General features: G+C 49.3%; 1 protein-coding gene across 6 annotated transcripts in view; it reads right to left on the bottom strand.

Moving 5' to 3' along the window:
• DPF3 (double PHD fingers 3) overlaps window positions 1-25,426 on the bottom strand; it is a 268,632-nt gene that overhangs the window by 101,535 nt on the left and 141,671 nt on the right. For all 6 annotated transcript variants that reach the window (XR_006818793.1, XR_006818792.1, XM_046009580.1 and 3 more), the window contains exons 4-6: window positions 19,724-19,851; window positions 12,150-12,245; window positions 3,695-3,773 (exon numbers count right to left, since the gene is read on the bottom strand). Coding sequence is in view for 4 of the 6 variants with exons in the window: in XM_046009580.1 (XP_045865536.1) it covers window positions 3,695-3,773; window positions 12,150-12,245; window positions 19,724-19,851 (303 nt within the window). In the remaining 2 variants the exon portion in view is untranslated. The remainder of the gene's footprint in view (window positions 1-3,694; window positions 3,774-12,149; window positions 12,246-19,723; window positions 19,852-25,426) is intronic.

Raw genomic sequence — 25,426 nt, 5'->3', positions numbered from 1 at the left:
GCGGCAAGCCTATGGCCGTTGGCTTGGAGAATTCCTGAAGACTCTAGAACTTCCGGATGCCAAAAGCAGGGAACAATAAAAAGGCTAGAAGCCTTTGAATCTGAATGAAGTAGACCAGTCACTCTGAAAATTCAGAAGGAATTCCCCTGAGGAGCTCGCAAAAAAAATGCAGGTTCCTGAGCCTGCTCCCCGTGGTTCTGAAGCAGGAGATCTGGTATGAGGCCCAGGAATCACATTTTAATAAGCATCTCGGTTCTCTCTGTGCAGACGGCCCAGGTCCACACTTTGACAAACACCGATAGCCTTCCCCACAAGTCATACTCAGTTGCTCTGTGGATAAGGAACAATTTTTTTTTGGCAAGAGATTGAAACAAAAGAACCAGAATTTTACTCCTGAAGCTTGGTCAACATTAAGGATAATTAACAGGGATTGGTTACTTGCTGGAAAATGAAGTATTCATGAACACACACACCACAGACTGGGTAAAAAAATATATTATGTTCAGATGATTTAGTCTTTCTCTGAGATGGAATAAATTCGATGGCTGAGTGAAAGGCAACAGGCAAACTATCTATCACCTGAAGTTAGCAGCTAAGATAATATTTCAACCACCCATCCTGAAAGGGATGCTTGGACCAAGAACATAACAGGACAACTACATTTAGGAATACAAACCAAGAAGAAGGGTTAAACATAATCACACCTGAAAGATAGCTATTACTACTCCACATATAAACCCAGAAGAGGTGGCGAGGTACAAGGTGGCCTAATATTTTCATAAATAACTCCGGAGATGGAGTGGGGATTATGCAAATCAAACCACAGACAACACAACAATGGCAGGGATTGCAAATCTGCAGAGGATGAAATTCAACTACGGGGCAATGTCTTTAAATTTGCCTTTATTGAATCTTGTATATTGAAGTCACATATTATTGTATCTCTTTATTGAGACTCGATAGGGCTAAATGCAGAGTGATTTATGGAAGAAAGAATAATCCAATGCATGAAGTAGAAAAGAGCACGCACCTGGCGAGGCATGGGGTCAGGACAGGCCCGGCATGGGAGGTCGTGGCCACGGTGCACAGGGCAATGGGGGGGGCCAAGTACTTCTGTTCTCTACACATACCGGCTGTTATTAAGAGCCGATGTGTAAAATAAATAGGGAAGTGTGTCTGCTACTCTCGGAGCTACTTGGCCTTGGTGTTACTTCCAGTGGGAGTGCCAAACTTAAATGTAAACCTGGAAGGGAATTTAGAGTGGGCCACCACAGAGGTTATGGGAGGTGGCCCTAGATGATAAACCAAGAATACAAGGGGATGTGAAAAGCACCCCCAGAATAGACAAAATACTCCATGTGCCTATTTTGGGGGAAAAGATGTGCAAAAGATAAGGGGGCAAAAGACAAAATCTGCTAAAATGGAAAATTTAGCTCCTATTAAGGGAAAACAATCATTCAGAGCACAGTTGGAATCACGAAAGAAAGGGTGGTTTATGGTAACACCATCCCTGGGGACACTCAAGGAGGTGACCGGACACCTCTCTACTTAGGATCCATTAGAGATTATTAAAAGCATTCCTTGCTCAGTTCGGGGGTGGAGGGTGGGCCTCATGACCTCTCCAAAGGTCATCCCTATCCCAAAGGATCATGTGTCTGAAGGGCACCAGATAAAAATAAAGTCTATTAATCACCAAGCTGCCACACAATTCCCTACGAGAGCCAGGAGAGAGAAGGGCAATCTACGGTAGACCGTGGTCCCCCAAGGGAGGAGAAGGGAGGCAGCGGCTGCGTGGGCAGAGCCAAGGAATCAGCCACTGAGACTTCCAGAAAGCCAACATCAGGCCTTTGTATAGTCCTCCCAAGCATCACAGGGTTAACAGAAGGAGGAAGAGACTGCGGGGAAGGGGACAGAAAAAGAGCGAATGGCCCTGGGAGCTCCTAATCACAGTTACAGGAGTTGCGGGAAGGACAGGACGTGAGCACTCGGTGCAGAAAGAGGGGGGCCAGGCAAGAGAGGGACCCCCACAGAGGGTGCTCCGTGGAACTAACAGGTGAGGAGAAGGACGGCAGAAAAAGGAGTGAAGAGAGGAACTGAGAGGTGGGTGAAGAAGGGCATGTCAGGGATGTCTGGGAATTTATGGGATTATGGGCTGCGAATCCCATGAAAACTGAAGAGATGAAGCAAAAAAGTAATCCCACTAGCTATGGGAGCAGAAAATCAGATCACAAAATTGAAGCTATTTAAAAGAGAAATCGAATGGCAGTGCCCCAGTCCCAAAGCAGCTGTTGGCATTCTTGGGGACTGGGCGGCTCCAGCCAGACACAGCTGGAAAGTCTGCTCTGCGGGGGTCAGAAGGACCCTTCCCAGCCCGGAACCAGTCCCCAGAGGGCTCATGTGCTAGGGCTTCGGTGCAGCCGAACAAAACAGAGGCCCTTCCGGGAGGCAAGACCCAGGCCAAAGCAGGGACCTCTTGACTTCGCCAAGAGACACCAGCCCCCGTGCCCTGCCTCCTCTTGGTCCTGGAACAAAACCACTGTGGGACGGAGATGTTACCTGCAAGAGTTGTCTCGTGAGTGCCATCGGTACGGTGTATTAAGCAGCCAAATGGGGGTCATGGAGTTTGAGGTCTTCTAGCAAAATGTTCTCCAACCAGTTGTCACCCCACCGGGCACAGAACAACTTTTTGAAATCAAAAGAGGCCAGTGAAGAGGGAGGAAAGGAGCACCACCCCCGATGAGCTCCCTGAGCCCCATCTCCCCCATTTGCCCTCTGCTTCCGCAGCGAACGCGGACACCGCCAGATGCCGGCGGAAGGAACCACCGAGCCACAGCCCTGACTGAGCCACCTCACTGCCCTTCTCCCATGGCCCAGCTCTGCGTCCCTCGGAGCAGAAAAGACACAAGGGGAAGATGGTCAGGGAGTGTGGTTTCTAGGGCAGTCCCTGCTGTGGAACGAGCAGATGGCGCCCCATACAGGGAGAGATATCTAGGGCAAGGATTTCAAACCCACCACCCAGCGCTCCGGTAGGTGAGAAAGACAACAGTGTTCCAGCCGATAGCAATCCCTCGGAGCTGAAGGGTCAATCCCTGCTCCCTGCCCCAGGTCCGTCTGCACCCCCTAAACCAGGACCAGCCAGTCCTTGCCCACGAGGTGCCTCTGAAGCAAGCAAGAAAGGCCGGAGACGGACCGTGGGCCATTTATTAAGCTAAGTCGTCGTCCGAGGAAGATTCTTGACTTGCCCTACCTGGGACAGGAGAGAGTGAAGGAAATGAAAGCGAAACATGAAAAGCCAAAGCAGCCAAGTACCTTTGTCGGAGGAGTTTGAGTTATGCTTTTGTTTGTAACTCTCTGAAACAGAGAAAGAAATAGAGAGTGAATCTTCAGGAGATAGAGAGAGAGAGAGAGAGCGCGCGCTCACCAGAAGAAAGCCATGGAGGAAGAGCTGCCAGAGACAGGAGGCCGGCACCCCTGGCTGGCTTCTCCCCCACGCACAAACACCTGGGTGGGCAAAGCCTTGGCGGTGGCAACAAGAGATGGTGACTTTGTTGAGGCGGCAGGCATGCGAGCTGGGGTGCAGGCCCAAGAGGGGGAGCCAGCGAGGCTGAGGCTGGGGGGTGACAGCCAGGGAAGCGCAGGGAAGGGGGTGCAGGGGGCAGAGGCAGGGTCAGGAGGCGGCATGGGCCGTACTTACTGTCACAGACGTAAGGTTTGTCGTGGTCTTCCTGAGAGGCAGCGTCGTGCCTCCTCCTGCCACCTGCCGAGCCACGGGCCTGGGGAGACAAGGAACCGGGATGCCCGTTATGGTGATGCTCACTACGGCTCCTGAGCACGTACTCTGTGAGGCCCTGAGCACTTTGCCTACATCTCTTCCTCTGGTCTTCCTCACAGCCTTTGAACCAATACCAACCCCATTTTACAGGCCTGGAAACTGAGGCCCAGAGAGGTCAGGGAACTAGCTCCAGAGCACTCAGCTACTCACCCACGTCATCTCATGAAATGCTCACAACTCCAAGAGAGGTACTACTTTTCTCCCCATTTTACAGATCGGGAGACTGAGGCAACCCCAGGTTAAGTAGCTCGCGCAGGGTCCCTCCGCTATGAAGTGTGGAGCCAGGACGTAAACTCACAACGGCCTGACTGCAAAGCCTACATCTTCCCCATCCCTGTTCCCTATGGTTGCCACAGGGACCTCCTCCTCCCGCTGCCTGGCCTTCTAGCTTCATCGGCCCCACATGGAGACCGGATGATGGCGGCCTGGAGCAGGGAGTGTGACTGCAGTCATCACCCCAGGCTCTCGCCCCAGGCTCACACAGTCCTCTTCAAGTCTCTCAGGGGTCAGCCAGGCCTGGAATCCAGCCCGGGCATGGCGGTGAGCTCCCCTCACCCCTCTCCCCTGCTCCTCCTGGGGGTGAGTGTCAGCTGAGGCCTCCCGGGGTGACCTGCCTCAGGCCTCTGGCCAGTAACAAAGGCCTTGACACCTCACAGTCTCCTGGGGCCGGACTCCTGATCCCACCACCCTGCCGGCATCTCCAGAAAGAGCCAGCCCAGCCTGGGGTGGGGGTGGGAAGAGTTCCACCTCCAAGGGTGGAGGAGAGCAGCCAGAGAGGGTGCTGGCAGCCCCGGGACAGCGGCTGCAAGAACTCGGCAAGGTTTATTTTTAAACCTTTGTAAGTCCCACACGGTCACGTGAGTAGCACCCCGGCCGCCTCCAGGTCATTCTCTGGTAATGAGTAGCAGTAAACTCCCAACCAGGGAAAGGGCCTGCTGAGGGCTTTGGGGACAGAGAAGGGGCTGCGGCAGATGAGAAATAAAACACGGCAGCCACCTGGGGTGCAGGGGAAACGGGGCAGTCCCAGGGGCTGGGCCTGGACAAGTGGCCCTGGGGACCGCAGGGCCAAAAGGCCTGTGATGCACACACACACACACACACACACACACACACACACACATGGGATGCACACACACACACACACACACACACACACTTGCGGGGGATTTCACAGCGGAAAGGCCTGTACCCCAGGCCTGCGATGTTCACACGCTCTCACCAAACACGCACTCTTCACGATCAACACCACCTGCCAAGCTACCACCTCCGCCACCTCCTCAGCTCATCTCTCTCCAAAACAAATTACGAAATTCCACCTCCCTGCTTCCCTCCCTCCCACCGCTTTGCCTCTCTGCCTCCCCAGCCCCCACCCAAGCCGGCCGCCCCCAGCCGCACCGCCCCCCCCCCCACACCACCGGCCCTCATTACTCAGAGTTGACCTGCAGGGGGAGCTGTGAGGTGCTGCGGTCCCCCCGGGGGCACAGACAGGCCTCCCCGCCTGCCCACCACCGCGAAGATGACAACGACCACGAGGACAGGGAGGGTGGTCACACTCAGCTGCCCCCCCCACGCCCCCATGGTGAAGCCAGGGACAGCTTGACGTGCGCAGCCCGCAGCCCTGTCACAGCCGCCTGCAGCAGGTGAAAGCAAGTCAAGCAGAATGACGAGCCAACAGCAGACGCCGGGAAGGGGCTCTGAGACTAAAAATACCGCCCGGGCCAAGAGGAGGGGAAGCGCGCCCTCGTGGGGGAGCCGCCAGCGGAAGGGGGAGGGCCCCCGCTGAGAGCCAGGGCTGGATTTCACAGACCAGCACCGTGGCTTCCACACTCTCCCTGCACCTTGGTTTCCTCAACTGCAAAAGGGGCACACGCAAGGGAATCGGTCAAACTTGGAAACTCAGAATCCCGCTCCTTTGCTCAGATGTCACCTCCCTCGAGAAGCCCTCCCTGACCAACCTAGATCCATTCATAGCCTCTCCATCATTCTCCTTCCCCTACCTGGCTGTATGTTTGGTCCTGACACTTAGCGTGGTTTGACATTATATTATACATGTTGTTGCTGTACTTGTTGATCTTCTGTCTCCCCAGTAAAGGCTGGAAAACGTCTACTTGGGCCGCACTATATTCAGAACCTGGTACAGGGCCTGCCACTTAAGACACATTTAATAAGCCTGGGCTGAATCAGTTGGTCTGTCAGTTAGTCAGCGAGTCGGCCAGCTTTGGTTCTCCTTCATTCTTTATATCAAAATGCTGTTGTTTCTTCCTTCAAAAGCCATCTTAGACTTTGCATTTCCCTTCTGTTCCACATTTTAATCCAGGAGTGCATCCACTGACCGCGAGCGGCTCAAAGAACCCACCAGCTGGGGTTCTACCTCTCCACTGCCCTTCCCAGTCCACTCTGGGATTCCCAGATCAATTAGGGTCACTCATTCATTCATTGCCATCTAACACCCACTGACACACCCAACAGCAACCTAGTGCCAATCTCATCAGGTTCCCCTCGTGCTCACGTATGATCCCTGTTACTGACCAGCCTCTCCTCTGCCACCCAAAGTGCGCCATGGTTTAGCCCCACTAACATCCCACTCCTTCGAGAACTTTCCTCCTGCCAGACCAAAGAGTAAAAAGAACATCAGCTTTAAAGTCAGACAGGCAAGGGTTTAAACACCAGGCATGAGTCTGTAAACAAGTTACTTCTCTAGATTTTCATTTTCTCAGCTGTAAAATGGGCACAGCAACACCTTTAGTGCAGAGTTGCTGAGAGGGTTCGCGCTAAGAGTGTGTGAAACCACAGGGGACAGAGCCACATCCACAGGAAGTGCTTGATAAATTATGTCCCCTTCTTGCCCAAGCTGATCTCTTCTCTCTCCTCTGAACTTTTATTGCATTTGGTTAGTGCACAGGCAGAAGCCTGCTGTTTTCTAATTGTATCATGGCCATTCGCATTTTCTCCTCAATTTAATCCCAAGGTCCTTAAGAGCAAAGACGGCATTTCACACTTTGGTATGAACACCCAACACTTAGATCGATGTTGGGCACATAGCATCCCAAGGTCTCTTACACGTATTAGGTCAGTTCATTCCTACCGTACACCATGAGTTACAGAAAGAAATACAGTTCCCATCTGGCACCCGATGAGACCAGCTCTAAGGTTCGTGACTCATCCACAATCACAGAGTCAGTAGAAGGAGCACAGCCTAGGTTTCCAGACTCTATTCTGTAAAACTCTGAAGCTGACTGTCCAAAAGAAACCAGTCCTCCCTCTCTGAGAATTGTCCATCCCACCCCACTCCTGCCCACCCCACCTCCCATTCAGATACTGGTAAGCCTTGATTAAGACAGCCTTGATTGTACCACGTGGCCCGGCCCCACTGGCCTCAGTTGATTGGCTGGCTCAAAAGTGGTCACATGACCTAAGCTGAGCCAATCAGATTCCACCTCCAAAGCACCTGGCGTTGGGGCAATGACTGCAGTGAACGCAGGCACGTGAACTGGGAGCCCATCAATACGGGAGATAGGGAGCCAAGGACAGAGAGAAACAGGAAACACAGTCTTCTGACAGAAAAATAAAGAAGGAAGAAGCAGGGGCCACAAACTGCCTAGGTTCTTTCCCTGTCCTAAGTCCCTGCCATTTTCTTGCCCTTCCTGAGAGTTGAAACTTCAAAAACTGTACATGTTTGGGGCAATAACCCAGCCGCTTTTCAAATACTCCCCGTTTCTGCAGAAGTGTGGCGTTTCTTGCAATGAAAAGACCCTTGACTCGGGCTCAGGGAGCTAGTTGCTCTGCGGGAGTTGTTCTCAAGTAATGGCTCACACGGGGGTCTGCATCACAGCACTGAATAGTCCGAGAATGTGTCTCGAAACTTTAGACTCTCGTTCTCTCACAAGTGCACCGTGGCATTTTCCAGAGGCTCCCTGACATGATGATGTCCTCGCTCTGTGTGCTGGTGTATTCTGAAGATGAACATTTTTTCTGCTTGAATTTCTAATACGGTAAGCATCACTAGTTATAACCCACCGGAACAACAGCTTTCAGGGGGGCTCTCGGTAATTTTTAAGTAAAGAATTCCTGAGACAAAAAAAAAACAAAACAAAATAAACAAACAACAACAACAAAAAATGAGAACCATAGCTCCCTATCCTTGCTATTTATTTATTTGTGGGGTTTTTAAAATATTTTCTTTATTTATTTGAGAGAGAGAGAGAACATGAATGGAGAGGAGAGGGAGAACAGATTCCCTTCCAAGCAGGGAGCTAGATGCAGGGCTCGATCCCAGGACCCTGGGATCATGACCTGAGCTGAAGGCAGACGCTCAACAGACTGAGCCACCCAGGTGCCCCCCCATCCTTGCTATTTAAAATGTGGCCCTCAGACCAGCAGTGCAGGCATCATCTGGGAGCTTGTTAACCAGACAAACTCTCAGTGCCCCCTCCCCCCCACGCCCAGACCCACTGTGTCCGAATTTGCACTTTAACAAGATCACCATGAGCTTCTCATGCACATTAGTTTGAGAAGCACGGGACTGCACCACAGCGCATCAATAAATAGTTTCAGATTGATTGATTGACTGATTGATAATGCTCACATGGATGACTTCCAGGGATTTCATGAATTTTAAAGAGCCGGGATTCCTTGGGCTAAAGTTAGCATAGATGCAATTATTAATTGTTGGGTCTGATCGTCAGAACTCCAAGTGTTGTTCCCTTTGCACCCTCGAGCAATGTCTAGCCTTTATTAAGCACTCAGATTTGGCTGGGTATTAGTACTCCCATTTTCCTGATGAAAAACTGAGGCCCAGAGTATTGCTATAATTTGATCAAGATGATGAGGTTACATAATTCACCCAAAGTCTAGTAAATTGTGGAGCTGGGATTTGAAATCATGGTTCAAACAGGGCAGAGGCTGTTCTTGGAGTCACTACCTCACCCTTGACTTCCTCAATGGGTGCCCAAAGCACCTAGGGGACCTTGTCAAAGTGCAGACTCTAATTTGGTCCATCTCGGGTGGAGTCCAGGGTCCTGTGTGTCCAATAACCCCCCAAGTGGTCCTGAGGCTGAAGTCCAGGGACCACACATTGAGGTTCCACCTATCAGTCCTGACAACAGAAACGCTCTCTGGGAACCAGCCGCAGCCTGAATATAGCACTTAAAAGCGTAGCTTAACTAAGGCTATGGGTGAAGCAGCCTCATGCCTATATTCCAGCCCAGGCAGGCCCGCTCACAGCCTTCTAGGTCATCCCATGGCTCCCACCATGGGTGATATGTCCACAGTGTCCCTACCCAACATAGAGCCATTCAGCTGGCTCTTGGCCAGCATCAGATGGGCCCTGAGCTAGGCGAAGCCCCATCCAGCTCCCTCACTGTGTTCAGGCCTTCTCTCCGCTCCCAGAAAGTTGAAACAGAACTTTTCTTTCTTTCCCAACAGTCAGTCATTCATTTGACAAGTGGTCTTTAGTCCCATGACGGGCATGAGCCAGGCATGACTCCATGACAAAAGCACAGACCTGTGTTCGAATCCTGACTTCTTTACTAGGTTAGATTACCTTGAGCAAGTTCCATAATCTGTCTGGGAGTAATAATCCCAGGATCTGGGAATGAAGCAAGAAGTGCTGGCCAATAGAGACCTAATGTGAACCACACACATCATTTTAAATTTTCTAGTAGCCACATTTTTTAAAAAGAGTAAAAAGAGAAACAGGTACAATGGATGTTAATAATATCATCTATTCAACCCAATGTATTCAAACTATTATCATTTCAATACATAATCAATATAAAAAATATTAATGAGCTGCTTTGCATTCTTCTCATACTAAGTGTTTGAAATCTGGTGTGTATTTTACCTTTACAGCACATTGTAATTTGAACTGGCAATATTTTTTTTTTAAGATTTTATTTATTTATTTGACAGAGAGATCACAAGTAGTCAGAGAGGCAGGCAGAGAGAGAGAGGAGGAAGCAGGCTCTCCACGGAGCAGAGAGCCGATGCGGGACTCGATCCCAGGACTCTGAGATCATGACCTGAGTCAAAGGCAGAGGCTTAACCCACTGAGCCACCCAGGCACCCTGAACTGGCAATATTTTAAGTGCTCAGTTGCCACATGTCCCTATGAGGAACAGGGGAGAAATCGAGAGTGCAGGACAAAGTACATAGTCGTCACCCTCGATGTGTAGCTCTTGTTGTAAAGAGCCCCAGCACATGGCCTGGTAGCCAGGAAGCACACTGAGCGAGTACCACTGCTGTGTTCTTACAAGGGAGACACCCAGCTCACATCCATGCTCTGCCGAGATCAATCATCTAGATCTAGGATGGGAGTGGAGAAGATGTGAAGAGGACCATTGTCCACAATCTACCCTAGTAACTTTGGTTTGGGCTGAGGGACGGGATGGAAGCAAGCCTGGTGGCACACAGCTCTTGGAGTTCACACAAGGTCCAGAGATTCTAAAACCTCCTCTGATGATGGAATTAGATATTTACCATTTTGTGGCCTGCAATGAAGTCATGAGTCTAGGCATTATCATTGGTTGCTGAAACAGCTAGATGAGAACTTGATGGGGAAACTTCTAGGGCAAGATCAGGCTGACAACACCCGAATCCACTGATCCATTCCCTACCCCCAACCCAGCCCTGAGAGCAGAACAGCTGGACAACGCATACCTCATGTTGAGGAGGCACAGGAAGGGCCCTTGCCCCCTTCAAAAGAATTTATACTCATATTCAAATAGTTTGAGCCTAATCAAGTTTCCAGAAAGTAAAGAGGATACATTAAATACCACCCATCCACCAAATCTAGAATGTGGGGAATTCTGCAAGAAAAACCACCCAACTTCTTCAACAAATAAATAGCATGGAGAAAAAACTGTGTGTGTGCATGGGGGCGGGGGGTGGGTAGAGCAGGGAAGAGGTATGTCTCGAATAAAAGAGGCTTACGTTTCAAACAAGCCAACTGTAAAAAGGCATTTTTGAGAAAATCCAGGGAAATCATCAGGGACTAGAGCATAGATATTAGAAGTGTCGTTGTTTTTATTGGGTATAATAGCACTACTTGTTAGAGAAATACATTAAGGTATGTGCAGGTTAAATGATAAAATGTTTAGGACTTCCTTTCAGATATTCTCCCAAAAATCGAATATATGAACCAACAAAAAGTGGGAGTAAAGAACAAATAAAACAAGATCATGGCTGAAGCTGCTTGGCCACTAGAGAAGTCATCCAACATCAGAGGGCTGCCTGGCCCAGCCTGAGAAATGCCAGCCCCTGCCAACAAGCCAGAGCAGCCGAGCTCAGTGTGGGCAGCCCTGGGCCACTGCTTACACCAGCCACCTGGGAATATGCTTATAATACAGCTTTCTGAACCCTAACCTCAACCTCCTAAATCAGGACTTCTGGGAGTGGGTCCTGGGAATCTGCATTTCGATAAGCTCTCCTGGTGACTCTGATGGATACTGAAGCCCAAGAAGCACAAGAATTGGGAGGCAGACCACGATTAGCCTTGGACCCCAATCCGCAGGGCACCCGTGGATAAGAGGGTTAAGGGTCCTGCCTACAGCCTAAAGGGGCCAGAAGGCCTAATCCTAATTCTCTAGACAGCAAGCAAGTTTACCCCTGGAGGTCTGTTTCCACCTCATTATTATTTATTGTCCAATGCCCTTGCACACCCCTGAGGGTGACCACCAAAAGCCCCTTGGGCTTGAACACGAGGAGCAAACCGCATGCCTGAGAGCACCACCGCTCAGCCTTGGGTCCCTCCCCTCAAGCACCGCTCCCATAAGTTGTATACCTTCCACCACGGATTTCCCCTGGGCCACGCCCCAGGCTTCTGGCCTCCTCTTGCCACATCCGGGGCCCCACACCAAAAGCCCATCCCCCAACCACTTGGAAACCATTAGCCGTGGCTGCCACGCTCTCCCAGAGTGATCCTACTCTCCACCTAGTAAAGAACACCCCAAAGCAGGTGATTCCAGGGCAGCCCCAGGGACAGGAAAATGCAGCCTTCTTTTAAGACCAAGTCATGGGTACAGCAGTCACATTCTCCCCTTCCTCCACCCTCCCCGGACCCCCACCCCAACCCTCCCAGGACCCTCACTGTCCCCTCACAGCACCCTCTCCCTCCTCTTCTCCGTCTGGCCAGCTCTAAACTCTTACAGGCTATCACCTGGGGTCAGAGCTCTTCTGGAGTTCCTCCTCTCTGTGTATTCTTCAAGGGAGACCATGGATATGAGAGGATATGCACTAGGACTTTGAGTCTGGGGACAAATTGTTCTCCGGGCCTCCGCCTCCCTTAACTCTTCCCTCCCTCGTGGCGTCCCCAGCTTACCCGTCCTCTGGTCCTGTTCTTGCGCTTGGGGATATCCTCTTCTAAATCTTCTTCTTCATTTCCTTCTTCTACATTTTCATCATTTTCCAAAACCCTCTGAAATGACAAGAAAATGAACAGAGGGGTTAAGAAATAAAATGCAAAGGAGGAAGCCATCAGAGGGTAATTTGAGGCAGGGGCACGAGGTCTGTTTTGTTGCTGTGCTCCAACAAGGTGAAGATGCTGCCATTGCTGGGGAAGCGGGACCTCCAAAAGGCCATCCAGAGTCCGAGCGCTTGGCCATAACAAGTGTCTCAAACCCTTGGGCCCCTTCCAGCCTGGTCCTCCCAGAACACTGACTTTTTTCAACTCTTTTTACCCAAAGAGCATTTTCTAAAAAGAGTATACTCTGGTAGGGGGCACTTTTCTACGTGGACCCAAGATGTTTTTCAAAACTTACTTTTTTAATGTAAGTTCCTTCTGTTCCTAAATATGAAAATACATCCCTCCTTCCTCTGCCATTCTGGGACCCTGCCTATTTGATGAAAACAACTAACTTCCTGTTCATCTGACCAGAATTTGACATTAATGTGTTGTTCTTATTCATCTTTTTTTTTTTAAGAAAAATGGATTTTCATTACAGCACATTACTTGTAATGAAGCTTAAAGTTCATGAATTTAATTATCTCTCTCCAACAGATCTGTGATTCACACAGCAGCAGAGAATCCAATTTCCATTTTACAGGTGAATAAACTGAGGCTAAAAACAGTTTTAATTGCCCAAGGTCATACAGTGAGGCCATGGCCAAAGCAAAGTCGGGGTCATCAGCTCAGAATCTCCTGGTCGTTCCTCAGCCATGTGTCTGAAGATTGAAGGTATATTATATAGACCCTTCCTGTAGGAACCTGAACACTTCACTCCCTTTGTAAGGAGGGGAGGGCAGGTAAGTTGCGTATCTCTAGGTTTAAGGGCAGAATGAAAGATAGTGGCAGAGGCCCCAGCTCCCCAGACTGAAAGTGGGATAAGGAGAAGGGGCATGGAGCTCACTGGATGCCATGTCATGAGCCCTAGAAACCTCTTTATGGACTCACTGTGCAACCTGGGGTGAGTCATCACGTCTTCGTGCCTCAGTTTCCCCAATTATAAAATAGGAATTCATCTATTCATTTGATCAACAAACCCTTGTTTAGTGCTGACTATATGGCAGGCACTGTGCTAGACAAGCCACAGAGTAACTACAGTCGGTGCCCTAAAAGGATTCTACAGTATAGTGAAGGGAGGACAGATTTAAACAACATCTACAACCATATAGTTAAAACTGCCATAAACACAATAACAGGCAAGTACAAGCTTCTACGAGAGGCTAATAGAGGGAATTTTACCTAATTCGAGGGTCAGGAAAGGCTTAGCTGAGGAAGTGACCTAAGTGAGTTAAGATATGTAGGATGAGCAGAGACTGGCCTTGGGAATGGAGACCAAGGGCAGGGAGAAAGGAAAAGTGTTCCAGGCAGAAGGAACAGCATGAGCAAGCTCCCTGAGGCAGGAAAAGGAACATGGCTTGTCCATGTTGCAGAAAGAGGCCAGGGTGACTAGAGCTCAGTGATACAGGAGAGATTGGCATAAGAAGAGTCTAGAAAGGAGGGCAGGCACCATATTACACAGGATGACAGCATCAGCATCCACCCCTGTGATGGCATGACAATGACACAAACTATGAAAAGGCTCAGAGGCAGCACACACTCTACTGACACATGGAATCATCATCATTGTTCCATTGGCCTCCCAGACAATGCTTCCAGCCCATCCTCCAAGTAGGAAATCCAGGGGTGAATTTCCAGGGACCTTCTTCCACGGCCTTCTCATCAGAGTTCTCTCCCAGTCACAGGTGTCAGGGCATTGCTGATTACAAATCCTCACACAGAGCTCAAAACAGGTCTTGTAAATTCTCCTCCGGCTTCTCTAGTAGGCTTACTTGGGAAGCCATCAGCTGACGGCACGCGGGGTCTCTGGGTTGACCACAGCCATCTAACAGAGACATAGTGCTGTCTGCGAGACATGCCCTCTGGCCCACAGCGAGGAAACGTTGGTCCAGGTCCCCATCAGGCCTCCTAGGCTGTCTGCATCTTGGCTTTCTGAACCATAGGTGGGAACACAAGTGAAAGGCAAGAGGATGACAAGTCGAACACTCGGCAGACTTCGGTGAAAAGATGTGGTATAAATATGAGGTGTTGTTGTTATGACTGTTGTGGCTGTTCAAACAGCTGTCTTGCCAACTTCTGGGTCTTCAAGTCGTTTAATCATGGTAAGTTCCAAGACCTCGAATTTAAAGGTCATGGCCTCTGGCGTGCTGTACAATCTGACTCCACCCTCATTTTTTACCATGCAGATATTTTTGAGCAAATGAACCCCAAGTTGGAATTGAAATCTGGTGAAGGCGACTGAGCTGGTCTCCAGCACTGCCCACCACATGGCCTCAATGTCCAGAAGTAAATGGACTTCTCCGTCCCTTTCCTGTTGGTCTCCCTGCATCTTGAGAACCCCTAATCTGTGCCGCAGACCTCTGATGTGACAGCGGCCACTCCAGTGTGTTTGCATATCCTGCGATGATGTGGCCCTGACTCCCAAAAGCCTCTCTACATAACCAGGGAGGAGCCAGAAGTTCCTAACAAACAAAGCGTTCCTTCAGGGCTCAGGAAGCAGAGGGGGCATCCTGTGCAGAGGAGTCAAGGGCAGAGGTCCGACGAAGATGCAGCTGAACCCCCACTAACATATTTGCATTCCCTGTCCAAGGACATTATCTGGAAAATAAACACATTTTAAAATAACTTTTCTCCCTGTTACTCTAAACAGTCTTTACAGTGATGATAACAATTGTTTGTGGTTGTGTTAAAAAAGATGAAGGAATGCCTTTTAAAAACTCCATTATCTCTAGCCTGGAACGCTGCAAAAACCTCCTAACTGATTTCTCTCCTTCTTCCACAGCCCTGCGTCCAGCTCTTTTCCAGGCAGCAGCCAGGGGGATCTTGGGGAAACACGAATTCGCTGCCCTCGTTAAAATGGCTTCCTTCAGGGGCATCTGGGTGGCTCAGTGGGTTAAATCCTCTGCCTTTGGCTCAGATCATGATCTCAGGGTGCTGGGATCAAGCCCCACATCGGGCTCTCTGCTCAGCGGGGAACCTGTTTCCCCCTCTCTCTCTGCCTGCCTCCCTGCCTACTTGTGATCTCTCTCTGTCAAATAAATAATAAGATAAAATCTTTTTTAAAATAATAAATAAATAAAGTGGCTTCCTTCTTCATTTCCATGAAATCAAGTGCCTCCTCCATGTCCTGAGAGGCAAGAGTCATCGGACACGGCCTTGGGCCCTTCTCTCCCTGGCACCCCGGCACTCTGCTCTGGCCACATGAACCTTCTGTCTTTCTTTTTTTCCTTTTTTTCTTTTTCTTTTTATTTATCGAGGTGTAATAGACATGCAATATTACATCAGTTTCAGGTGAACAACACAGTGATTTGACATTTGGAGGCACTGTGAAATGGTCACCACAGTGAGGCTAGTTGCCATCTGTCACCCTACAAAATTAATATAATGTTACTGACTACATTCTGCATAATCCCCTTCACCCACTTCACACCCTCCCAACCCCCCTCCTCTCTGACAACAACCAATCTGCTCTCTATATCTGTAAGTCTGGGTTTGGTTTTGTTTTTTAGATTCTATAAATAAGTGAAGTCATGTGGTATTTGTCTTTCTCTGATTTATTTCACTTAATATCATGTCCTTAGGGCCATCCACGTTGTCACAAATGGTAAGACTTCATTCTTTTTGATGGCTAAGTAGTATTCCGTTGCATATACGTACCACATCTTCTTTATCCATCCATCAGCGGACGTTTAGATTGTTTCCATGTCTTAGCTACTGTAAATAATGCTACAGCAAACATAAGAGTGCATGCATCTTTTTGAGCTAGTGTTTCCATTTTCTTCAGATACATACCTGGAACTGGAATGGGGGGTCATACAATGGTTCTATACCATCATACTTTTCCATATTTTTCCATAGTTGCTACACCAATTTACATTCCTACCCCCAGTGCATCAGGGTTTCCTTTCCTCCGCATGCTCACCAACACTTGTTGTTTTTTGTCTTTTGATAATAGCCATCCTGACAGGTGTGGGCTAATTTCACTATGGTTTGATTTGCTTCTCCTTGATGATGAGTAATGTTGAGCATCTTTTCATGTGCCCGTTGGCCATCTGCATGTCTTCTTTGGGAAAAAACTGTCTGTTCAGGTCCTCTGCCCATTTTGTGATTGAATTTTGGGGGGTTTTTGTTACTGAGTTGTATGAGTTCTGCATCTTCTGTCTGTTCTTTCAAAACTATAAGCTCAGACCTATCTCAAGGCCTTCAAGCATACTGTTCCTCTGCCCAGAAACTTCCTCCCCATATTCTTGCTTTGCCCGCTCCTTTTCATCCCTTAGGACTGAGGTTAAATCCCTTATCTCACTTAGGACACTACTAGAATCTGTCCCTCCTTATACTGAATCTTCACACTCTGTTCTTTTCATGGTCATTTATCATGAAATGCAATTATTTCCTTTGTGTACTTGTCTTCTGTCTGTCTGTCATTACTAGAATATAAATATGAACAGTAGGGACTGCTCTCCTTGGTTTCTCTGTCCCACCAAAACCTAGCACAGTACCTGCTCAGACGAGACACTTAATAAACTTTGGTTGAATGAATGAATGAAAAATGAACAAATATAATCCATTTACTACATATGTACTTTATTTTTATAACCAAAGTTGATAAGAACACATAAACTCCTTTGGCTTATTGTCCTGATTTCCGCTTCTAGCATGGTAGATGGTAGACCCATGCTCTGCCCATGCTCTCCTCATCTATTTACAGCAGGGAGGATGGCGATGGTGATGATTCTACAGCAATGGCCCGTGGATTAGCCCAACACTGCCTGAGAGGACCTTGAACCCACCAGCCTGAAAGCATAAGAGGCTATTTGTCACTAGAGTGTCAGGGTTTCTGGGCAATGGTTCTGTCCCATCCACTGATTCAGTGAAATTATACTAACTACACAACACAAATGTGATATGCCTTAACTTCAAAGACCTGAAAAGTCCAAAAACTGGAGAAAGGTGGGAGGAATGTGAATAGGGAGAAAAAAAAAAACAAAGAAGAAAAACGAGTCACCCTAAATGCCAGTGACAAGAAGAATCCCTCTGGCTGTGGGACCATCAAGAAAGGAGGCATTGGGGCTGAGCCTGACTGTTGCATGAATTTGTACATGCAGAGTAGAAGAAAAGATTCCCCAAGTAAAGGACACGACATGACCACAGGAACAGAGGAGGGAAGGAAGACTGCAGAACAGGGGAGCACAGAAGTGGAAGAAAATAAGCTTGAAAACTAGCTTAGGAGAAGAGAGAGGAGGCCCAAGAAGATCACATTCACCATTTTGGATTTACCCAGTAGGACACAAGTGTTTCAGCTAAGTTTTTTAAACAAGGGATGTGCACAAGCAGAGCTTTCTTTCAGGATGAAAGATCATCTAGCAAAGTAGGACATGTTGGAGAAGGGACAGATTGCCCCCTGGGGTGACTCAGGAATCTGTTCACTCGTATATCCTCCCCAACAGAAACTTACTATGCACCTACTAAGCGCTAGGCACCGTTTGCCAGCTTTAGATATATTAGTGAACAAGACAATCATCCCACCCTTGAGTTTACATGCCATTGGAAGAAAACAGAAAATACCCAATAACATTATATATCAGCAAATTACAAAGTATGGTCAATAGTGATCAAAGCTAGGGGAAAAAGAAAAAGCAAAGGAAAGCAAAGTTAGGGGATCGGGAGATCTAGCGGGTGGGGAGGGCACAGGATGCGGTAGTACCCACAGGGTCAGGGTCAGCTTCACAGAGAGGAAGAGACACAGATTGAAGAAGGGGAGGGTGAGGCCCAGCTGATGTCTGGGCTGAGGAACCTGCTGGAGAGGAGACAGGCCGAGCCAAACCCTGAGGCCACAGAGTGCCTGGTGTGTTCTAGAAGGAACAAAATGAGGCCAGTGTACCGGCAACAGAAATGAGCAAGGGAAAGGCCCAGAAACCGAGTCGGAGAGGTAAGATGGCCTTGACTTTTATTCAGGGAGAACAGGAGCCTGTGTCCGGTTTGGGGCACAGGAAAAACAGGATCCCACTTCGGTTTAAAGGACTCCCTCTCAGCCATCAGCAGGGGCACCGCTTAGAAAGCTGTTGCAGTCGTTCAGACAGGAGATGACAGCGGCCAGGAACCGGGGCAGCCGTGGGGGCACACGGTAAGAGGAGCCTGTGCTCTGGTCGCGGGGACAGCGGCTGGATTCCCATGCACCAGACGCTGGGTGCGACGGAAAGACGGGGGCGGCAGAAGACTCCAAGGTGCATTAGGCACGTGAAGGTCATTAGGCACGTAAAGGTCATACAGATTAAGGACCTTTCGGAGGGCTGTAGCCCTAAGGAGCAGAGGCAACCCACAGAGGCCATGTTGTGACAGGGACAGGAACGGACGGCCCAACTGCACACAGGGATGGCAGGGGAGGAGGCCAGTTCTCGGCTTCAGCCTGCATCTTTGTTGAGACTCGGCTCTGTGGGAGCGGGCAAGTCCCCAAGGGGACGACAGTGAGCACGACCGCATGGTCCCCGAGTCCTTGGAACTCACTGACCGGTGGCACTCAAGAGGCAAACCAGACGTGTAACTGCTATTACTTTAATTGTAACGTCAATGAATGAATATGCAAATACTAAACATTACGTTGGATATGCAATTAATAAATATGTAATACGTGGTAAGTATCACACAAAATATAAAGTATCATAAAATATACATTTAATATCAATGTAATTTTATTTTAATAATTGAATTGTATTTAATTATTAATACTATTGTTTAATATTTATATAAATTAATATTACTACAATACTCCATGCCAACCATCGCATTCGACAACAGAGACTGAAGACGAAGGAATGAGAACCGGTCAGAGGGCACCACGGCGATCTTGGGTAGTGAGAGCCTCCACAGGACTGGGAAGAGTGGGTGGGAAACCAGCAGGGACAGGATCCACCAGCCCCGCCTGGAGGGTGATGCCTACACTGGCCTTGAAGGAGGAGAGGGCCGTGCTGAGAACTAGAGCTGAGGACAGGGTATGAGGACGGGGTGTGAGGAAGGCAGGGGCTCGTGGGGGACAAGCTGGTGTAGATGACCCCAAGGTTTCAAGCCTGAATTCTGGACCGCCCGCTCCACGGGGTGAGGACTCCCGTCTGTTTTGCTCACCATCATGTCCCCAGGACCTAGCCCAGCCCTGGCATACAGCAGGCTGGAAAAATATATTCTGAACGGCCACATGGGAACACCAAGAGAGGGGTGAGGGCTTGTTCTGGAGGCCGGGTTATGTGGGAGGAAGGCAGGCGTGAGACTGCCTGCAGCCGTGCACCGGGAGGTCTGCGAGCAGGAGCCGCCTCCCGCCAGGGCCTCCGGGAAGCCCCGCGCCCACGCTCGGACACGGCCCCCACCCCCCCACCCCCGCCCCACGGCGGCCGCAGAAATACCTGTATTTCCTGCATGCTTTCCTCCTCTCTGGCATCCACCTTCTTCTCCACACCCTCACCCCGCAGCAAGGCTTCCAGGGTGGTGCTTTCCGAGGTGAAGCCATCCTTCTTCAGGGGCAGCTCCGCTTCTGCAAAGTTAAGGACAGAGAAGCAGGGGTCAGGCCGTTGGAAGCAGTGGGGACAGGAGGACCAGGAGGGACAGGGGGTGGCCCCGGAGAGCACGCAGGAACTGGCGCTCTGGGTAGAGCTAGAGGCAGCCTGTGCCCTCACCTCTGGGTGGAACAGGAGCCCCGGAGCTGGGTCTGGCTTTCCTGTCTCCTGTTTCCAGCCCCAGAGACAAATGGCAACCCTGTCCGTAGCCTCAGAGCCGAGGAGAGCGAAGGGCATCAGACACACAGTGACTGTGAGCAAGACACTCAACGGCCCCGGAGCCCTCTTCTGCATCCACGATGGCCAGTCCCCCCACAGGGCCATTTTGTGAGGCATAAACATGCCCCTTACATGAAAGTACTTTGAAAATTCTACAGCAATACACCAACACTAGCCTCAAATCTTAGTGTTCTCTCCCTCTAGCTCAGGTCTCGTCTGACAACTCCATGACCTCCCCTCAGCCATGCTGGGTGCCCGGCTCCAGGTTGCTCCATGAGAAACTATTTCGACCTCAGAGAGGCTGTTCTCCTCGAGGGATACAAAGACCACCAAAGCCAAGGGAAGGGAATAGGGAGCACAGATGTCTAGCAGACCCCAGCTCCGTGGCTGGGAGCTGCAGCGCCTGCACAGCAGGGCACCTTTTCTGGAAAGGTCAGAGTCGGGTCCGCTACCTGGGTCTTGAGGTCATGGGGCCAGCTGAGTCCTGGCAGCCAGAGTCAGCCCTGTCTGAAAGAGACCAGAGAAAGAAGCTGAACTCCTTTCTCAAGATACCGCCCAAGCTCTTAACCCAAAAGGAGATTTTTTTTTAAAGATTTTTTATTTATTGGACAGAGAGAGACGCAGCGAGAGAGGGAACACAAGCAGGAGGATTGAGAGAGGGAGAAGGAGGTTTCCCACGGAGCAGGGAGCCAGATGTGGGGCTCGATCCCAGGACCCAGGGATCCTGACCTGAGCCGAAGGCAGATGCTTAAGGACTGAGCCATCCAGGCGCCCCAGGGATATTATTTTTGCTCTTGCTAAACTAAAAGCAGAAGCGTCAGGTACAGGGGATCCTGTTTTGATTTGCTAAGAAACATTCATCTGATCTCTGATCCTGTACCTCATACCCCCTTGGCAATTAGATGCGTGGCCCCTATCCTGTTATCAGGTAAGATAAAGACAGGAATATGAGGAATTGGTGCTCTAGAAAGCAACCCGGGGAAGGGAATGGCCCATGTGCCCGGGGGAGTTGAGAGTGGAGTGTAGGACTATTCACAGTGTTGTGCACAGGAATGAGGGAACTACACGGAAAGGTGAAGCACCCCCGGGAGTTAGGGTGGGGCGCCATTACCACCGCTCTTCCTGGAGGGACAGAGCATTTGCAAGAACCCGGAGGGATCTGTGGCTTGCAGCCTCAGTGAGCTCACAAAAGAGAGAACCAAGGTGAAGAGGCTCATGGCCCAAGCTCTCTCTTTCCACCCTTGTCTTCCTGCTCTGCCCTCCCATTGGCCAACCTCAACTAGACACCAGAGGGCAAGCCACCCTCATTGACCCAGCACACCAAGGTCAGCTTCCTGGGGCCCAAGTCAGGGGCCCAGGATGAAGAGTGGGTGGGGTGGGGGGTAGGGGCAAAGGGCAGAAATGGAAATAACCAGCAAAATCAAACCCTGCTCTGCTGGGCTTCACTGGGACTCAAATGCAACTCTATCTACCCCTTCCATCTCCCCAGAACCAGAGGCAGGCTGGCCAGTCCACAAGAAAGGGACACTAGGACATCACATTAAAACTGAAGAAATCCATACCTACAAGTGACCAGCCCCCCGAAGAAGCCAGTGGGAAGGAGAAACAGTATCTAAAGTCCCTCGAGAGACAACAAGGTCTTCAGCAAACCGAGGATCCCCCTCCATCCACCTCCATCAAGAAATGCTATCGTCAGGGGCGCCTGGGTGGCTCAGTTCGGCTCAGGTCATGGTCTCAGGGTCCTGGGATCGAGCCCCGCATTGGGCTCTCTGCTCAGCAGGGAACCTGCTTCCCTTCCTCTCTCTCTACCTGCCTCTCTGCCTACTTGTGATCTCTGTCTGTCAAATAAATAAATAAAATTTTTTAAAAAAGAAAAGAAAAGGAAAACTACCACCAAATCAACCAGCACTAGAACTCATCCACACACATATTCATTCCACAAAGAACCGCGGAGCTTCTTTCCCTGGGCACCCAGGAGGTGTAGCAGATAAAGACAGTCCTGGCCTTTAGGGGGTTTACAGTCCAAAGAGACAGATATTAAATGCTGCGTACAAAATTAATATGGAATGACAGATTGTCTTACAGGCGGCGGAGGAAAACAACAGAGTGCTGTGTGAAGGGAGAATACAGTGGGGGGCTTGCTCTAGATCAGGGGGTCAGGGAAGACCCAGGTGATGAACTTGTGATGAACTTCAGTTATACTGAAGTTGAGTGTCGGGAAAATAGTGCACTGTCTGCCTTAACAAGTTCAGAGCGTGCGACCCCAGAGCCTGCTCTGATGACTTATCACTCTTTCTCCCAAGTCAAAAAAAAAGGCTTCCAAACGTCTCTTATAAAACAATTAAAGCATGTTGCCTCATGTCCTGCCCTCAGTCAGAAGAGAACAGCTGGTCACCGTCCTCTTAACTTACGGTAATCATATATACATATATTTGAAGTTCGTATCTTAGTATTCCCCGTAGCCTCTCAACGCTTAATAAATCCTATTTCCAGAATCGCACAGCATTTGAGAGCTGAAAAAAAGCCTTACAGATCATCTGCTGTAATCACCTCATTTTATAAATGAGGGATGCAAGGCTCAGAGAAGTTCCGTAATTCACAGAAAGCCACACAGCGGAACAAGAACGCAGACCAGTAGTCTTTCCTAGATGCCATTAAGATCAGGATGGGAGCCCTACTTGATGCATCCTTATCAGCAGTTTGCAGGCCCAGGCTGAGCCCCAGGGGGCACTGATATGGTTGTGTCCATGCGGACGGCTCCGCACACACGAACCGTTCAATATGCGGTAGCTGTTCCTAGCTGTGTGTTGCTTAATCCCCACCGTGACCCAAGAGGCGAGCACAGTTACTATCCCATTTCACAGATGAGGATGCTGCAGCTTAGGGAGGGATGGAATTTGTTTAATATCACACAGCTGTTTGGGGGCAAAGCCCAGCCTTGACCCCAATCTGCCCCGCCAACCCGTTCACACATTCTCTAGCTTGTACAGACATTGCTTTGTCTCTCTTTGGTTCTTCCTCGAAAAGTCCTTTCCCAAACCTTTGTGCATTTTCCACTGCACCCCAAACTCTCTCCACAGACTTCCTATTTCAAGATAAAAGACAGTCCTTTACTGAGGCTGAGGCAGGTCTGTGTCGTGGTTCTGGGCTCTGTTATATATGAACATCCCATGTGGGGTTCACCCCTTCTGCAACAGTACTGACCCCCCACGGAACTCTCCATCCACTGTGAACTTCCTCCTCCTCCTCCAGCTCTCTCTTCCTCCCCTGCTCCATATTCCTCCATCCTGTTTTCCTACAATTCATTCCACTCTCTGGGTCCTCTGGTCATTTACCAGATGGGCACAGTAGAAGCACCACGAGAGACAAAAGAACCAAATTAGGAACAGTGAGATGGACTCTCTACAGGTAAAGGGCCAGAACGGACTTCCAGGAGCATCTAGAGTCCAACCCCTCAGGGAGGAAAGTGTAGCACAGAATGATAAGGAGCCCTTCCCAGGGTCACAGAGGAACTCGTGGCATTATCCTTGCCTCATTACCAAAATATCTGATGGGCTCGTAGAATTGCTGCTTCCAGATGGCCCTGGAGTCAAGCTCTAGTCCAACCACCTATTAGTCAAAGGACCATTAGCCAAAGGGCTAGTTCCTTAGACGCCTGAGTCTCTGTTTCCTTACATATTCACTGAGGATGGCCACAATATTTCATAATATTGATGGGAAAATGAAACAAGGTCATAAATACACTACATAAAGAAACTGGATGACCCACAGAAAACCAGCACAGAAGCATGGAAACGGAGCGGAAAATGAAGTATATCAATTTCTGTTTAGGTTTTGGTTCTTCTCTTCAAAACTCATAATTCGAAATTAGATCGAATACGTAAAGAGCCTGGCATGGTCCGAGTGCCCTATAAATGCTACCGTTTATTAGTGTGAAGTTAGAATAATTCTAATTTTAACGGTACAGCCGCATTGTCCAATAGAAACATCATGAAAGCCACTTACATAATTTTAAGCTTTCCAGCAGCCACATTTTGAAAAGAGCAACAGGTGCAATTAATTTTAATATATTTTTTCTAACCCACTCTATCCAAAACATCATTTCGACACGTAGTGAGTATAAAAAAATTAATTCAATATTTTGCGTTCTTTGATTTGCACTGAGTCTTCAAAATCTGGTGTTTATTTTTATAATGACAGCGCCTCTCAATTCAGATTAGCCAGACTTCCAGGGTTCCACAGCCACATGTGGCCAGTGGCTACCACATCAGTGCAGGTTTCTACCCTTAAAAGTAACAGGTACTATGATTTTGTTTCCCCCAAAATGGAAGGATATGGTTCTTAATGTCGCCTTCTTCGTCCCCGGAGGAGCACCCTTCCAGGACAGCTGGAAGGTTCAAGCTGACCACTGGCAAACCCTGGTTTCAAAGCATTCTGGGTAAGGCTTGCAAGGTCAGAATGACAGGCCCTCCCAGCCAACCAGCAGAGGGTACATTCCCTGGTCCCTGACCACAGGAGGTCCCAGAGTGAAGGGAAAAACAAGGTAACAGGTCCAAGCTCTGGCACAACGTGCATCCTAGGCATGCTCCCTCTCGAGCCCTTAGGGACTTCATTGATTGTATTGTATTATTCTAAGACATTCCATCTAGACACAGGATTTAGTCATTCTTTATACGTGTACTCATTTTGACGCTCGCACCAATTTGGGGACCACATCACCTGACAAGAACCATCAGACATTTAACATTAAAAGAAAATGGTCCAAAACCCACACATAATTCATCTTTAAATTAGCCTGATTTTATACACAGGGATATAAACCCACGGATCGTTACTCTCTCCAGAGCGGCAGCAGCTGTCACCCAAGCCAGCCGCCTCCCTGGGCCCCTGGAAGCAGCTCTACCTCCGCTTCTAATTGGGAACAGAGATACTCCTTGGGTGACTTCCAGCACGATCCATCACACCAGAGACAGCTTCTGTGCAAACCGAAGCAAATCGGTTTCCAAATAAGAAAAAACCTCTTAGACAAACAAGGATTGAAGCACAGAAAACCTTTTAAAAAAGAAGAAGAGGAGAAAGAAGGAAAGAAAGAAATGCGCAAATCGAAGCAAAAAGAAGAAGAAGAAATGTCAGAGGAGAGCAGTGGCTTCTATCTAGGGCCGTGGACAGGGCAGCCATCCTCTCGGGTGGAAATCAAAGCCACAGGCTTTTGACACAGGTGCCCCAAGCCTGCCACCCAACACACTGAAAGCAGAGCTTCTGCTGGGTTGTTGGAGCTCATTAACAGGATGCAGGCGAGATGAGCCCGAAAGTGCACCATGGGAGCACAGTGAG

The sequence above is a fragment of the Meles meles genome, chromosome 6 (assembly GCF_922984935.1).
Source record: "Meles meles chromosome 6, mMelMel3.1 paternal haplotype, whole genome shotgun sequence".
Lineage (NCBI taxonomy): Eukaryota > Metazoa > Chordata > Mammalia > Carnivora > Mustelidae > Meles > Meles meles.
Note: the sequence above shows the minus strand (reverse complement) of the source record. Positions and strands in the feature narration are given on the sequence as shown.